The 14,951-nt window shown below is 38.4% G+C and overlaps 1 protein-coding gene across 2 annotated transcripts in view; it reads left to right on the forward strand.

Moving 5' to 3' along the window:
* Positions 1 to 325: 325 nt before the first annotated feature.
* Positions 326 to 14,951, forward strand: part of CD86 (CD86 molecule) — a 65,760-nt gene continuing 51,134 nt past the window's right edge. Inside the window, exon 1 of one of the 2 annotated variants that reach the window (XM_003825185.4) lies at positions 326 to 485. In XM_003825185.4, the coding sequence (XP_003825233.1) occupies positions 472 to 485 (14 nt within the window). In that variant the 5' untranslated portion in view covers positions 326 to 471. The remainder of the gene's footprint in view (positions 486 to 14,951) is intronic. The other variant, XM_034957179.3, reaches the window with a different exon arrangement.

Below are 14,951 nucleotides of genomic sequence, written 5' to 3' on the forward strand. Positions count from 1 at the left end.
CAATCCACAACCACAATAAATCACTTTTTATTATCTTACCAAAATCTGTAGAATGCCTCTTTATTCTATTTTGTTGCTGCGGAGGTTTGTTTTCTCTTTCTAATTATTTTATTTTCTAGGTTTTTTGAGGGAATTTCAAGAGGGGAGATTTTTTATTCAGGCTCATCTTAACGTCATGTCTGGAACTCAAGCTACTGAATTATATATTCTTTAATACATGTAGACCTACGTCAATGAATTTAAACTGCAAGGAAAGGGTTAAATTTCTTCCTCAAGTGTGGTCAAAATCTGTAGAGAAAAGAGGAACAGCTTCTCTTAAAGAAAGTTAGCTGGGTAGGTATACAGTCATTGCCGAGGAAGGCTTGCACAGGGTGAAAGCTTTGCTTCTCTGCTGCTGTAACAGGGACTAGCACAGACGCACGGATGAGTGGGGTTATTTCCAGATATTAGGTCACAGCAGAAGCAGCCAAAATGGATCCCCAGTGGTGAGTAATAATTCTTATTCTTTGCAGAGAAGTTATGAGTTGTGACTGCAGTGAAAGGCTGAGGTTGAAGACGGTGCTTTGATGTGTGTCCTTCACTTAGTTCCTAAGTGGAGAAGCTTTCTTTTTCTACAAAAGATCTTTGGCACATGAAGGCAAGAATTATTTGCAATGCCCAAAGCAGTTCATTGGTGGTAGTTATATATATTTTTAGGTGCCTAATTTTGGTTTTGTAAATCTGTTATTCAAATACTGAATGTTACAGTCATTGATTTTAGTGAAGAATCAGGAATTTTTAAAATATCTGCATAAGAATGACAAATAACAGGGAATACGTTTTTTGTCTACCAGGGTCAGTTTGGTCTGAGGGTGGAGGAATGAGATAGAGAAGGTAGAGGGAGAGAGATGAAGAAAAAGAAAGAGAAAAAAGAGGTATAAGGAGAAAATGCAAAACTCAGTTAATATGTCATAGTCAGGCCATGGGAGATTCTGGGCAGGGTTGGGTAGTGGAAGGAGGTAGAGTGATTAAATTAGTTACCATGTATTGAACATGCATGATGTGCTGGGTAGTTTACTAGTGTTATTTCACTGAATTTTATTCTTCACAATGACTTTTGGAAAGACATCATCATTCTTTTTGACAGACGGGGTAACTGTGGCTTAAAAAACTTGCCCTAATTCACACTATTCATAAGGGGTAGAGCTAAAATCTTTCCTGCCCGCTTCATGGTGCGCCAGAAGGTTTCTCCATGCTGTGGAGACTTCCTGGAAGGAGTCACACCCGCCCTTCTCTTGGGTGGTGGCAGCTGGCGCTAGTCACTATGTATTTATTTATTTATTTATTTATTTATTTTTAATTATTTATTTTTGAGACAGAGTCTCGCTCTTTCGCCAAGCTGGAGTGCAGTGGCTCAATCTCAGCTCACTGCAACCTCCGCCTCTCGGATTCAAACGATTCTCCTTCCTCAGTCTCCTGAGTAGCTGGGACTACAGGCGCGCGCCACCACGCCCGGCTAATTTTTGTATTTTTAGTAGAGACGGGGTTTCACCATGTTGGCCAGGATGGTCTCGATCTCTTGACCTTGTGATCTGCCCACCTTGGCCTCCCAAAGTGCTGGGATTACAGGCGTGAGCCACCGCGCACCCGGCCGTCACTATGTATTTATAATTACTGTTCTTTGAAAATCGAAGTAACATTCATCTACCCAGCGCTTACTGGTTTGAGAAAAAGCTTTGTTGCTTTTATTTCGGAAGATTAAAATTTAATTTTCCAGTAAAGATTCCTTTTGCTCCAGTGGAATTTTGAAGGGTTATACTTGTATGAAGAAAAAAAGAATTTCAAAATTTATAATTTTTATGGTACCATAGAGGGGATACTACTTAATTATGCTAGCACTGTCTGCAAAGGTCTAAAAAACCATAGGCTGCTGTCTATATTGAACTTGTTAAGATTCCTTTTGTTTCACAGTGCCTGAAGATTGGTCATGAACCAGTAATAGCCATTAAACAATGTTTGCTCTCATAAGAGATGAAATAAATGCAAATTAAAACAACAGTGAAGTATCATTTTTTCTCTATCAAAGAGATAAATATTAAGTTTTAAAAAGCAAGCAATCAAGAATCCTCTATCTTGCTAAGAAGGGAGGATTATTTGTACCCTAGTTGCGCACTAGTGGTGATATCATCTTTCTGGATAATAATCTAGTGATACATATCAAAAGCCTTTAAAATGTATATGCCCTTTAACCAAGCAATTCACCTTTTAGGAATTTATCCTAAGATATAATAATACATGTTTGTAAAGTTTTAGTGATGGATATTTTTCTTGCTATTGTTTCTAATAAGGAAAATCTTAGAAACAATTTACATGTTTAAAAACAAGTGATTGGTTGATTATGGAACATCCATAATGGAATACCATGTAATTATTTAAAATTCCATTGTAGAACAATTCATAATGTGTTTAGTTAAAGGGGAAAAATGCAGAACGAACAGTGCTATCACTTTTATACATGATACATGTATACAAACAATATTAATCAGAAATATAGGTAGTTTGTATTTTCTACTGTGTGCTTTTCAGTTTGAATCCCATCTGTAGGCAGAAAAATAAAGTTAAATATTTAAGATTAAAAAAAAACAATAGCTGGTTTTTTTCAGATAAGTAACCATCTAGTGATGTGTGATAATTTATAAGTTGTGAGATTCCATAGTTAGGGCTTTAGCCCTTTGCATTTATCTTTCTTCATCTCTTGAATCCTCTTCAAAATACACCCACTCTACCCATAACTCATTAGATCTTGAAAGGCATGTTCTGATAGAATTTTATATTTAGAACAGGCTGGAGCACTCTTTCCTTATTTTACAGAAGTGATTGCATGGCTCTCTAGGGTGAGTTGCATATTGAGAGGGAGGACAGTGCAGTGGCTAAGTGGCCGCACATTGAAGCCAGGCTGCTGGGGTTTGAATACCAGTTCCCCAACTTCCTAGCTATGTGATTTTGGACAAGTTGCTTAACCATTGTAATTCCCAGTTTCTTGTCTGTAAAATGGGAGTATGGTAATATGTCGTAAAGTAGTTGTGAGATTTTAATGAGATAATCCATATCCTGCTAAGTACTCAGGAATTGTTAGTAGTTTTTACTACTATTACTGTTTGGATTAAGAAACAGAGGAAAAGTGATTTGTCCAAGATTATACAACCACTTAATGGCATTACTAAGAACAGAATGGAGGAAGGTTTTTTCCAGCAGAAATGTTCAGTATCCTCTGAGCCTGGCAGGACAACCCCAAGTTGTGCTTTTGGGATGGAGGAGCTGATCTAAAACAAGCAGTACCCAGGACAAGGCCAGCCTCCAGGGAGTGACTGATGACAATGGGAAGCCAAATGGTAGAAAGGCAGGTGAAGTTAAGGAAACTGAGAGTCAACTTAGGAGCAGGAATGAAGCCTGGAGCAAAGAGCTAGTGCAAGAGAGAGCAGATGACTCAGAGACACTGGGGCTTTTGTAGGCCACCAGCTATGGGCTTCATGGGAGGTTAATGTGGTTTAAAGTCTCAAGGCCTGGGTAATTAAATAGACAAATGGGGTCTAGGTGCATGGGGGAATTTTAAGTATAGCTTTGAGAAGATGCCTAATGGGGAGTAATAATAGAGAATGAAGCTGGGTGGGGCCAGAACAAGGAGCCCACAGTCCAGGCATCCAGCTATGATCATCCTAAAGGAAAAGCCTAAGTTTGAAGAATCATAAACAAATAGAGACATGATAAAATTTACTTTAAAAAAATCCCCTGGCAGAAGAATGAAAACTGATTTGGAGTGACAAGGAGATCATTTAGGAGACTATTGGAGTAAGCCAAGGAGAAATGGTGAGGGCATGAAACCAGGGCAGTTATGGTGGGATCAGACAGGAGAGGATGCATTTAAGAGATATTTTAGCACCAGAATTGACAGAATTTGGTTTTTGACAGATGTAGACACTGGGAGAGGAGGAGAGATCTAAGTGCATAGTGGCATCCTTCACAAAATGGAAGGTATAGGAAACAGAGTGGGTTTGCGCCAGGCAGAGAGAAAAGACAGATGGTGAATTCCTTCTCTAACATGTTGAGTTTGAGGTGCCTGTGCAGCAGCTGGATAGAGATGTCCAAGCAGACAAGTAGATATTTAGGTGCAAGTTCAAAAAAGAGGGATGGCCTGGAATGCACATGAAGAGTCTTCTGCATAAGTATGGTTGACAGTTGAAATTCTCATTGTGGGTCAATTCAGTAGCAGAGAGGATGGAGGATTGAGAGGAAGCCAAGGACAGAACCTGGAAAACCTTGACATCTAAGGAGGGAGATGAGGAAGAAGAATCTACAATAGATACTAAGGAGGGGCTAGAGAGACTGGAGCAGCCCAGGAGAAAAGTGGTGTCATAGAAATCAAGTGGGCCTGTAGTCCCAGCTACTTGGGAGACTGAGGCACGAGAATAGCTTGAACCCGGGAGGCAGAGGTTGCAGTGAGCTGAGATGGCACCACGGCACTCCAGCCTGGGTGACAGAGTGAGACTCCGTCTCAAAAAAAAAAAAGAAAGAAATCAAGTGGGGAGATGGATGCAAGAAAGAGGAGAATGCATTCATGGAAACAGCATATTTACCAAGCTTTCCATGTTGAACACATGAGATGTGACATGAAAGGTAACTGTAGTGACTACATGTTAAGCGTTGAATTGTGGCTCCCTTAAAATTCATATGTTGAAATCCTAACTCCCAGGACTTCAGGATTTGATCATATTTGGAGATAGGGTCTTTACAGAGATAATAAAATTTAAATGAGGTCATTAGGGTGGGTCCTAATCCAAGACAATTGTTGTGCTTATTGTAAGGAAGGGAAACACACAGCGGAAAAGTGGTGTGAAGACACAGGGCGAAGACGGCCATCCACATACAAGCCAGGGAGAAAGGCTCGCAACAGATTCTTTCCTCACAACCTTCAGAAAGAACCAACCCTGTGGAAACCCTAAGTTTGGACTCCTGGCTTCCAGAAAAAAAATAAATTTTTGTTGTTTAAGCCACCCCAGTTTGTGGTACTTTGTTACCACAGCCCCAGCAAACTAATACACTTGATGAGAGTGCATACAGCCAGAGAAAGAAGCTGTGAATAAGTGCATCAGTGAGGAGGGAAAGAAACCAAAACAGGATTACATCACTTAAATTAAGAGTAGAAACATTTCACAAAGCAGAGTGTAGTCACAGGTCAAATTCTGCAGAAAGGCGAAGTAGGAGAATGACTGAAAATGTCAGTCCAGAGGCCCTCAGTGACCTTGACCTTTGCAGAACACTCCCAGTTGAGTGGAGGCAGTAGACTTTGGAGAGCTTGGAAAATGGAGGCAGCACAGATGGTCTCCTGCAGAAAGTCTGGTGATAAAATGAGACCTCCTCACGGGAGTAAACTCACCTCTGCTGTCGGTGGAAATAATCTGGAGCCAAGCCAGCCAGACCCGGAGTTCTTCCTTCCTCCATTTTAAAGGTTAAACAGAGCTGAGGTCAATGGCTCATGCCTGTAATCCCAGTGACTCAGGAGGCGGAGGTGGGAGGATGGCTTGAGGCGCGGAGTTCCGTTCAAGACCAGTCTGAGCAACATAGCGAGACTCCCATTCCTAAAAAAATTTTAATTTAAATTTTAAAAAAAGGCTAACCCAAAATAAAATCCAATACTTTATTTTTCCCACCCAAAACTAGTTTGGGAAGGATTTCTGGAAGAAAATAACTTTTGCAGTCATTTTACATGTTGGATTTTGAGTGCACATAACATACAGATTCTATTCTGTATTGTCAGTTCAGAGGCAAGTTGAGATTTGAGGCTTCGCAGAGGTAAAGCCTCTGGTGAATCTGGTGAGATAAAGAAGAAAACAAGCCCAAGAGGAATTTCAGGGATCATTTATAATTTACATCAATAAACAGAATGGGGAAAAAACCCATTAGAGTTTGGAATAGAGAAGTATTAAAACACTTTCTTAGAAAGCTTTGAGTCAAAATTAATCTTTCTGTAGTGGCAGGAATATGATAAGCCAAACAACCCTAATGTCACAGCTCTATATTATTAGGTGTCAAATGAATCAGATTTGCACTAAAACATCAAGTAAAAATAAAAGGAATGAACATTTGGTTAAGTGAACCAATTAGTCAATACACACCAGAAAATGGTAAAACTGGATAAACCTAAAATACTCAACTACCTAGATTAATCAAGGCCAACCTAGATTATCACCCCAATATTACAACTATTTTCAACCAACTAAACAATAAATCTTTATCAAGAGCCTGATAGTTTAAGGTACTGTGATGAATACAAATGAAATTGCTGATACTTTTTTTAAGTGTATTTAGAAATAGAAACCCACAATTATGAAATGACAAAAACAATTAATGCAGTTAATAATTCAGTAATTGTTTTAAAAAGAAATAAACATGACAAAAAGTTCATTCTCACCAAATACTAAAGAAATGCCAATTCAAACACCAATGAGATATTTTCCTGTATCAGATTAGACAGTAAAACAAACAATCCAATCAGAAAAATGGGCAAAAGATATAAAAAGACATTTCCCCAAAGAAAATATACAGATGGTGAACAACCATATAAGATAGTCAACATCATTTGCCTTTATGAAAAAATTAAACCACTACCTACTTATAAAAATGGTTAAAATAATAAAAGATAATGACAACACCAAATGCTGGCAGGATGCAGAGAAACTGGATCATGCATACATTGCTTGTTGGGAATGTACAATGGTCAAGACACTCTAGAAAACAGTTTGGCAGTTTCTTATAAAACCAAACATGCATTTAGTATATGACCCAGCAACTGCATTCTTGGGTTTTGATCCCAGAGAAATAAAAGCCTATGCTCCTGCAAAAATCAGTATATGAATATTTATACCAGCTTTATTCATAATAGTAAAAAACTGGGGAAAAAAGTCCCTCAGTGGGTGAATCGTAACACAAACTCTGTGCGCAAGATGTTACCACTGAAGGAAGCTGGGTGAAGGTACACAGGACTTCCCTGTACATTTTTTCAACTTCTTTTGAATCAATAATTATTTAAAAATGAAAAGTATAAAAAGTAAAAAAAAAAAAACTAAAAATGTTCGTCTTCACTAAATATTAAAAAAAATGCCAATTCAAACACAAGATATTCTCCTTTTACAAATTAACAATTTATGTGGATTTTGGGAGGGTTGGGAGTAATCATGCTAATAAGTATGCAATAAGAGGATACTTTCATATACTACTGATTGTGGGAATATGAATGGGGAGAACATTTCTGGAAAGCAATATGTCAACAATATCAAGAGTCTTAAAAATGGTTGTACAAGCAGACACCCATTCTGGGCACTGCCAATTTCTCCATGTCCTTAGTACATTTTTTTTCAGTTCATTCAGCATCTTTGTTCCAGGCACTGTGCTAAACATTAAAAATACACCAAAGATGAGTATGAGTAAACATGATTTCTGTTCTCAAGAATTTCAGTTTTGTGGTAAATATATCAAAGGTGATTTTTTATAAGAGTTTTTTATAACAGGGTGTGATGTTTCATAGGAGCATGAAGGTAGCTGTTTCCTATTTGTCTGTAGGCAGTATGATGTCTTAGATAAATGCCAGGGTTTTGAGCTAGTTTGGTTGGTATCAAATAATAAGTAGTTAATAAATCATCTTCTATTTATTAGTGATATCACTTTGGGAAACCTATCAGCTTCCTGAACTTCAGTGTCCTCTGTAAGATGAGGCTACCAAGCACTTGCCAATGCCATGAGGAATATAACAATTTATAATGGACAGGAAGTCCTATGGATATAAGATATTTTAGGACTTGCATTCTTTGCTTTAAAATCTATTATTTCCTATATTTTTAATTGTCAGAGTTCTTTAGCTCTGCCTTTTCTGATTGATTTCCAGCAGATGGACTCTTACCTATAACCTAGAAGTTGCTATAGTAGACCTCCTAACTATAGATAAGAGAAGGGCATGCCAAATGCAGTTGAATCAGGTGAAAGTCAAGCAACAAAGCCACCTAAAATAAATTTTATGTAAGGTAGGGTGCCAAAATCATTAAAATAAAATTCTATTCTATAATAGTAATCATGTAAGTGCTTTCATGAAGTTGTCTATGAAATCTTTCTTTTTCGCTTTCTGGACTTCAAATATTTTAAGTTTGCTTTTCATTTACAAAGATTTTTTTGCTCAATAGTAATCATGAACTGTATTCAAACTTACACTTCTAATTCTAGAAGATATATAAACTACCATTTTTTAATTATAAAAATGTTTATATATCTTGCTTTAATAATTTCACCTCTAGGGATCTAGCTAGTTAAATAACAAGAGCTACGGAAACATATTTGTGCACCAAAATGTTTATTACATTATTTAATGTAATGAAAAATAAGAATCAACCTAAATAAGTAGAAGAATAGGTAAGTAAGTTAAAAATGAAGTTAATAATGACTCCTTAATGAGAGAAGACAACATAAGGCTACATACAGAATTGTAAAGAAAATAATCCACAGAATGTGTGTTTTATTTTGGTAAATGGTTCCTAAAACTAAGTAAGTACATAGAAAGAATTTTTTTTTTTTTTTTTTTTTTTTAAGACAGAGTCTCTCTCACTTTGTCCACCTAGGCTGGAGTGCAGTAGTGCAATCTCAGTTCACTGCAGCCTTCACCTCCCGGGTTCAGGACACGCCACCACACCCAGCTAATTTTCTTGTATTTTTAGTAGAGACACAGTTTCATCATGGGGCTGGTCTCAAACTCCTGACCTCAAGTGATCTGCCCACCTTGGCCTTCTAAAGTGCTGTATTATAGGTGTGACCCACCGCACCTGGCCTAGGAAGAATTTTAGAAAGAAAGCTCCATATCAGGAATTGAGAAGCTGGTGTTTTAATTGAGAATATATTTGCACAGAAAAATCTTGGCATAAATATTGGTTTACAAAACAAACAAACAAAGTAATGTTCTTTAATCTTGGATCAGGAGCTGCCCAACAACTCCAAAAAGTCAGCTCATGCAAAACCATCCAAGGACAGATGAATCAGCCAAACAAGAGAGAAAGGGGAAGGGAAAGTGTCTTTTCACAGGCAGCTTTTGAGGCAGTGCATAAACCATGCCTCTCCACCATCCAGACCAGACAGTTGTGACACAGGGTTGACAAAGCAGGACAACGAAAGGTAGCTGCTCCTAAGGTGGGGATGATGCTGGAGCAAGGGGGAGCACCAAGAGGGAAAAAAAAGCATAAAAATAAGATAGCATAGTAAAAAATAAGATAGTCATAGTAGTTACCTCTTGATTGGTGGGATTATGGAAATAGGGTTATTTCTTTGACTAAAATTGCCAGATCTTCAGTACAATTACATTGCTCTGCTGAGCAGGATGAAATCAAGTTGAAAAGTAATCTAGTAGTGAGGTATAGCCCGTATGCCACAAATGGCCAACATAGATCCTCAGATGACAGAAGTGAGTGATGCAGGCCTGTGGTTTATGTACAGCTCCATGACGTATGAATGGCAGAAGCTGTGTATGTCCACAGGCGAGCCCCATTTCAAGAAATGCTTCTGGTCACCACTCTGTTGTCCTGTGTATAAGGAAGTGGTTCAGAACAGCCAAGTCTTATATTTCAAGAGGAGCCAGAAAGACAAACTTACCAGTGAAATCCTAATATTTATATAATAGCTCAATATCTGGAGGGGCTGGTTTGGTATAAATCACCAGTTTTACCTCTGACCTCTGTTAGTGCATCAGAGGTTCAGGAGAGAGTGAGAAAATTGTAAATGGAATATTTTAGGACTATTATATTGGGGCCCAGGCTGTAGTGAGTCAGAGCGAGAAAGTAGGGGGCTGAAACTATTTGACTATTAATTTATTCAATAAAGTTTTATTTAATGTTGGAAAGATGAAGATGAATCAGATAGAAATCCTGTTTAGAAGCTTCTATGGGAAGAGATATCACCATAGCTAATATGTGTTAGCCTCTAAAAGGAATTATGGCAAACTATATTGTATCATATATGATCTCATTTAATCATCATAACTGCAGGAGGTAAGTAGTATTATCCCTGATTTTCCATAAGTGAAAACTGAGTCTCGCTTAGTTACATAGCTGACAACACAACCAGGATTCCAAATGCCAGTCTGATTCCAGAGCCAAGCTATGAACAACCATGCTATATATTATGGCAGATCAGGGAAGGAAGACATTACTTCTAGCAGCAAGAAACATTTGTGGATGAAAAGATTTGAGCTTGGAGAGAGCTGTGTTGAGCCATGTCCAAAACAATTTCTGGCAACCATACGATAAAGGTAAAAGCCAGAGATTGAAAAGTAAAAGCTGGTGGACTAAAAATGGTCCATAGACAGAGAGTCATCAAAACAACAAAACAAAACAAAAACCTTAATCATAATTAATTGCCAATATTTCAAAAGTCTGGAGAATTCACATAAGTTTAGATTTCCAGCTCTTCTGGAGAATTAGAATATCTAGTAACAGTGTGCTAATAATCCCACATGGTAACAACTGGTGAATCTGGCAGAGGCTGCCCAGCTTCCAATGGTGTATAAGCTCTCCTCTTCCTATGCAACCTGCCTGCCTCATTTATATGAGCTGCTTGGATGCTGCAGATGCTTGAATCTAAGAGCTTTGGTCTGGAAAGTGAGGCCCTAACAAGGAAGAAGGAATAACCTATGGATCAAGGAGAACTGGGAGTCCAGAAATGAAGGTTATTTGTAAGTCTGGACCCAGCCATTCCACTCCTTTGAGGAGATAAGATTCTAAGGAAAAGGCCGTTTGCATTCTGCTCTCCAAGATCTCTGGGTGTTGGAAGAAACTGAATTGGGGGAGAGGGGGAAACTTGACTGGGGGCTCAATACAGACATGTAAATTTGAAGGAAAGAGAGAGTTTAGATGACAGGCAGTAGAAAAGTTAATGTGTCCATTCTATGGCTGACCCAAGATTCTGTTTCCAGAAGACCTCTCTGGCTTGTTAAGTGTTCATGGTTGCAGGGGAAAAGTTAGAAAAAAAGAAAAACAAGCCAAAACCCAGCTCCTTAAATGTTTCTAATTTTATTTTCAAACAATCAGGCAGAGTAATCCCTTTACACACTCTTCAGGCATTGGCTGAGGGTCCCAGTCAAGAACCATTCAGTTTTGGGGGCCTTAAGAAAAATATTTCCTACGATTAAAGGAACTTTGGACAGGTTATTACCTTCTTTGAGCCTCAGTTTCTTTGTCACTTAGAAGGTTCAATGGTTTCCACATTCTGAGGGTAAGGAATACGAGAGTGAATGAAGAAATATCAAGTGCATAGCTCAGAGCAGGAAGAAAGAAGTGACCAGGGACAAGGCTAAGAACTTACTCAAAAGGTGCCCAGCTGCTCAGCATTCTGTCCAAAAAAGGGACACTGACATCTCTCCAGCATTCTAACAGCAGTCACATAGCATTATCAGCTAGAAATGAAAACAGATTCAATTCTATATCCTGCTAAAAGCTTGAGGGTCGCACTAGCTGTGTGATCTTTGGCAGCTGGCCAAAACCCTCTGAAAGGCAGTTTCCTCACCTATAAATTTTTAAAAAATATTTATTGTGAAGATTAAATGAAGTAATGCATTTAAAATACTTAGGGTGCCTTAGAGTTCCAGCACAGTTCGTAGCTCATAGTAATCAGTTAATAGATATTGACTTTAATAAATAGATACTTAACTGAGCCTCCACCCTGGGCCTGTTACTATGCTAAGTACCAGGAGTGCAAAGGGAAATGAAACACGTTCCCCAAACTTGTGGAACTCAGAGCAGGCCAACTATATGAGTAGTAGATTTTTAACACGATGAGGAAACTGTTATAATGGAAAAATAAATAGTGTGAAGAGGGACTAAGGAAGATAAAGATATGGTGAAAAAAAGAGGGAAGGGTTCAGGCTCCAACTGTGGCATGATCTAGATCTGCAAGGAAGAGTAGAGAATTGCAGTAGAGAAAGCAGGGAAGACATTCCAGGCAGAAGAAACAGCTTCCACAGAGGTAAAGAAGGCAAAACGTTTTCAAAGGTTCTAGGGGTGGGGGATGGTGGGGAAGATGGTCACGGAATAGTGAATGGTTCAAGTGAAACTGTTGTATGGGTTGTGAGGGCAGTTTTATGGGTTGGGTGATAAAATCAGAAGAGAAAAATTGAATTCACGCTTTGAAAGGCCTTGTGTGTCTTGCTGAGAAGCGTGAACACTAACTCATGAGGAGTAAGGCATGGGTCTTTAAAGGAAGGAAGTTTCATAATCAAATTGTTTTCCATGAACGATAATGAAGGGAGCCAGCCACAAGGCTGTTGCAATCAATCGTCCAAACAAGAGGTGACAAAGACTCTAAAACTGGCCACCAATGAATTGAAAGTGGATGGTGAGGAAGAAAGAATACAGGGTGACATAAACACAATATGTAAAATCCAAGGTATGAAAATGGCCTGGTCCCTTCGTCCTTACCACAGTCATCCCAAGAGACCAAAACAAAAACACAGAAAATCTCTTTTAAAAATAATCTCTTTTGTTTGTATGCAAATAGGCCATCCACAGTGAAAATGCAACTCAAATGCAATATTTTATCTGCAGTCCACCAAATGCAAAGATCAAATTGGTTTACAAATGCTGTCCTTCTTAAAAATTCCAACTCCTCACATTGAAACTGTAGCCAGCTAGTGCAAGTTAAGATTGTTTGCAATCTTAAATAAGATTTGAGTAAAGCTGAAATTGAGACACTTTTCAAAAGAGGCCATCCCTTACTCACATTGCTGAAGAGTAGAAAGAATGACACCTTCTTTTATCAGAAAATTTCTTTCAGGGAGTAATGCCTCTTGTGTGGTGGCAGACCCTTCAAGTCTTCCAGATAAAGCATGTGATGGAAGTAGCAGGGAGCTGCAAAAATTGCAACTCTATGATTCTGCATCACCGACTTGAAAACTACAAGCCCAGGTTGACAAATGTACATTTTAAGTGTTCAGAGAAGTCTTAAGTGCCTTGCTTTGGTCACAAAGATGCCACAGGGAAGTAAGTTTTTGAATGTGCAGTGCCCCGTCCCCAGCTCTGTTGTGAAATGGAAACTTTAAAAAAAAAATCACTGATTTAAAAAACCACTGGTTTTGTTTTTTAACAAGTTTAGTCATATTGCCTGTGTTCTATATACCCCAATCTATTTTATTTTACTTTGTAGTGTACATTTAATTTATACTCAAATAAATATTTTACATAAGGTGCTTTCACGGATCTTCATGCTTCCCTAAATATTAAATATGCTGCCCATTTGTTAAAATGTGTTAGTTTTGTTATGTATTATATCCCTTCCCCTGCACACATAGAAAAAAAAATATGAACTTAACCTTCAAGCAAGTTTTACGTTTAGAATATTACCTCATTTTATTTCTTCTAACTGAGGTTATAAAGAAAATGGCAAATGTCATGTGCTTTGTAAAGAAATGACAGTTTCTCAGAATATGTAAATGCACACCCTTAGACAAATAGGCCACTTAAATTCATAATCACAGTCTTTTGAATATTGGTTTAATATTCTCAGATAAAGATTGAAAAGATAACAAGTTTTGGAATCAGGTGTTTACTTTGAGTTCTGAAAGGTGACATCACAGGTGTTGGTAGTTTATTGATATTTAATTTTTAAATGTGCTGCTGTATATATTTCATTTGATTAGAAATATGTTACATAGTTATGTTATTTGTTAAATAATAGACCATCTTTTGTATAACCTATCAGAAGAAGTTCTGAGATTGTAAGATTAGATTGTAAATCCTATTGAATAACTAGAATACAGAATTATTAAATTGGGAAGGAAGTTAAATCACTTAGACCGTCCTTCCCCCAGGAAGTCCTCTCTACAGTGTTATCCATGACAAATGTTTATGCAGGCACCCTAACCATTTAAAATATGAAGAGAAGGAGAACAGATATATCGAGAAAACTATTCCTGAGGCAAGAGACCAGGGGAAAACTTTTCTTAGTTGTAACCTACACAACTAGCTAGAATCTACCTCGTGCTCTTAAGATGGTGTTTAATCATGAGGATATCATACATAACTGAAATTGTATAATGTTGAAAATCTTTTGGTGGCAAGTACCTTGACTTTATTAAATCAGTGTTGGTCTCCTGCATTCAACTATGGTCTCTAGGAGGGCAGGGACCACACTTCTTAGCTCACCTTGGATCTCAAGACCAGTCCAAGGCCTTCATTCAGTCAGAGCTAGTTAAGCATTTGTTAATTGAATGAAGGAAATTAAAAAAAAAAAAACTAGAAATTCCAAATTGTGCAATTACATCTGTGAATTTTAAGATGTTATTGGAAAATGGGAAAAATTACTGAGATTCGAAGATGGATAGGAACAAAGGTAAAGCATGAAAATGTGCATATTTGTGTGTTGCTAGAGTCAATAGTGATTGCCAGTTCCTATGCAGCCCTGGCACCACCTCTGAAACCTTGGCCAACCCCTGCCATTAGGTGTTGAGATACACAACAGGCAGGTGAGGAAGGAGGGGTGCTCTGGATGTAGTCTTGCCGCTAGACTGTGGTCTTTAGTGTCCAAGTCCATGGGGTGAGTTGTGAGCCCATCAGTTTCCCACACTACAGTCCTTCTCTGGCTTAGTCTTCCTTCCCTGTCCTGTGGTCCAGGTTACCCCTGGCCCCTGCGGCCTTCCTCCAGGGATGGACCTTCCTCCACACCTTCTCAGGAGCTCCTGATTCTAGGCATGCCCCAGAACACCTCAACTCCACTCTGCCCTGTCTCCATCAGACCAGAGACCTCACTTAGACCCTGGGTATGGGGTTGTTGGTTCTCCACTTGCTGCGGTTGTCACTAGCCTGAGCTCTATCCTGAGCTCTGTCCATCCTTCTCATCTTCCTCATTGCCCTTTCTGCTAAAGCAACTGCACATCTGAAGGCTATACTTAT

Source organism: Pan paniscus, chromosome 2 (assembly GCF_029289425.2).
Source record: "Pan paniscus chromosome 2, NHGRI_mPanPan1-v2.0_pri, whole genome shotgun sequence".
NCBI lineage: Eukaryota > Metazoa > Chordata > Mammalia > Primates > Hominidae > Pan > Pan paniscus.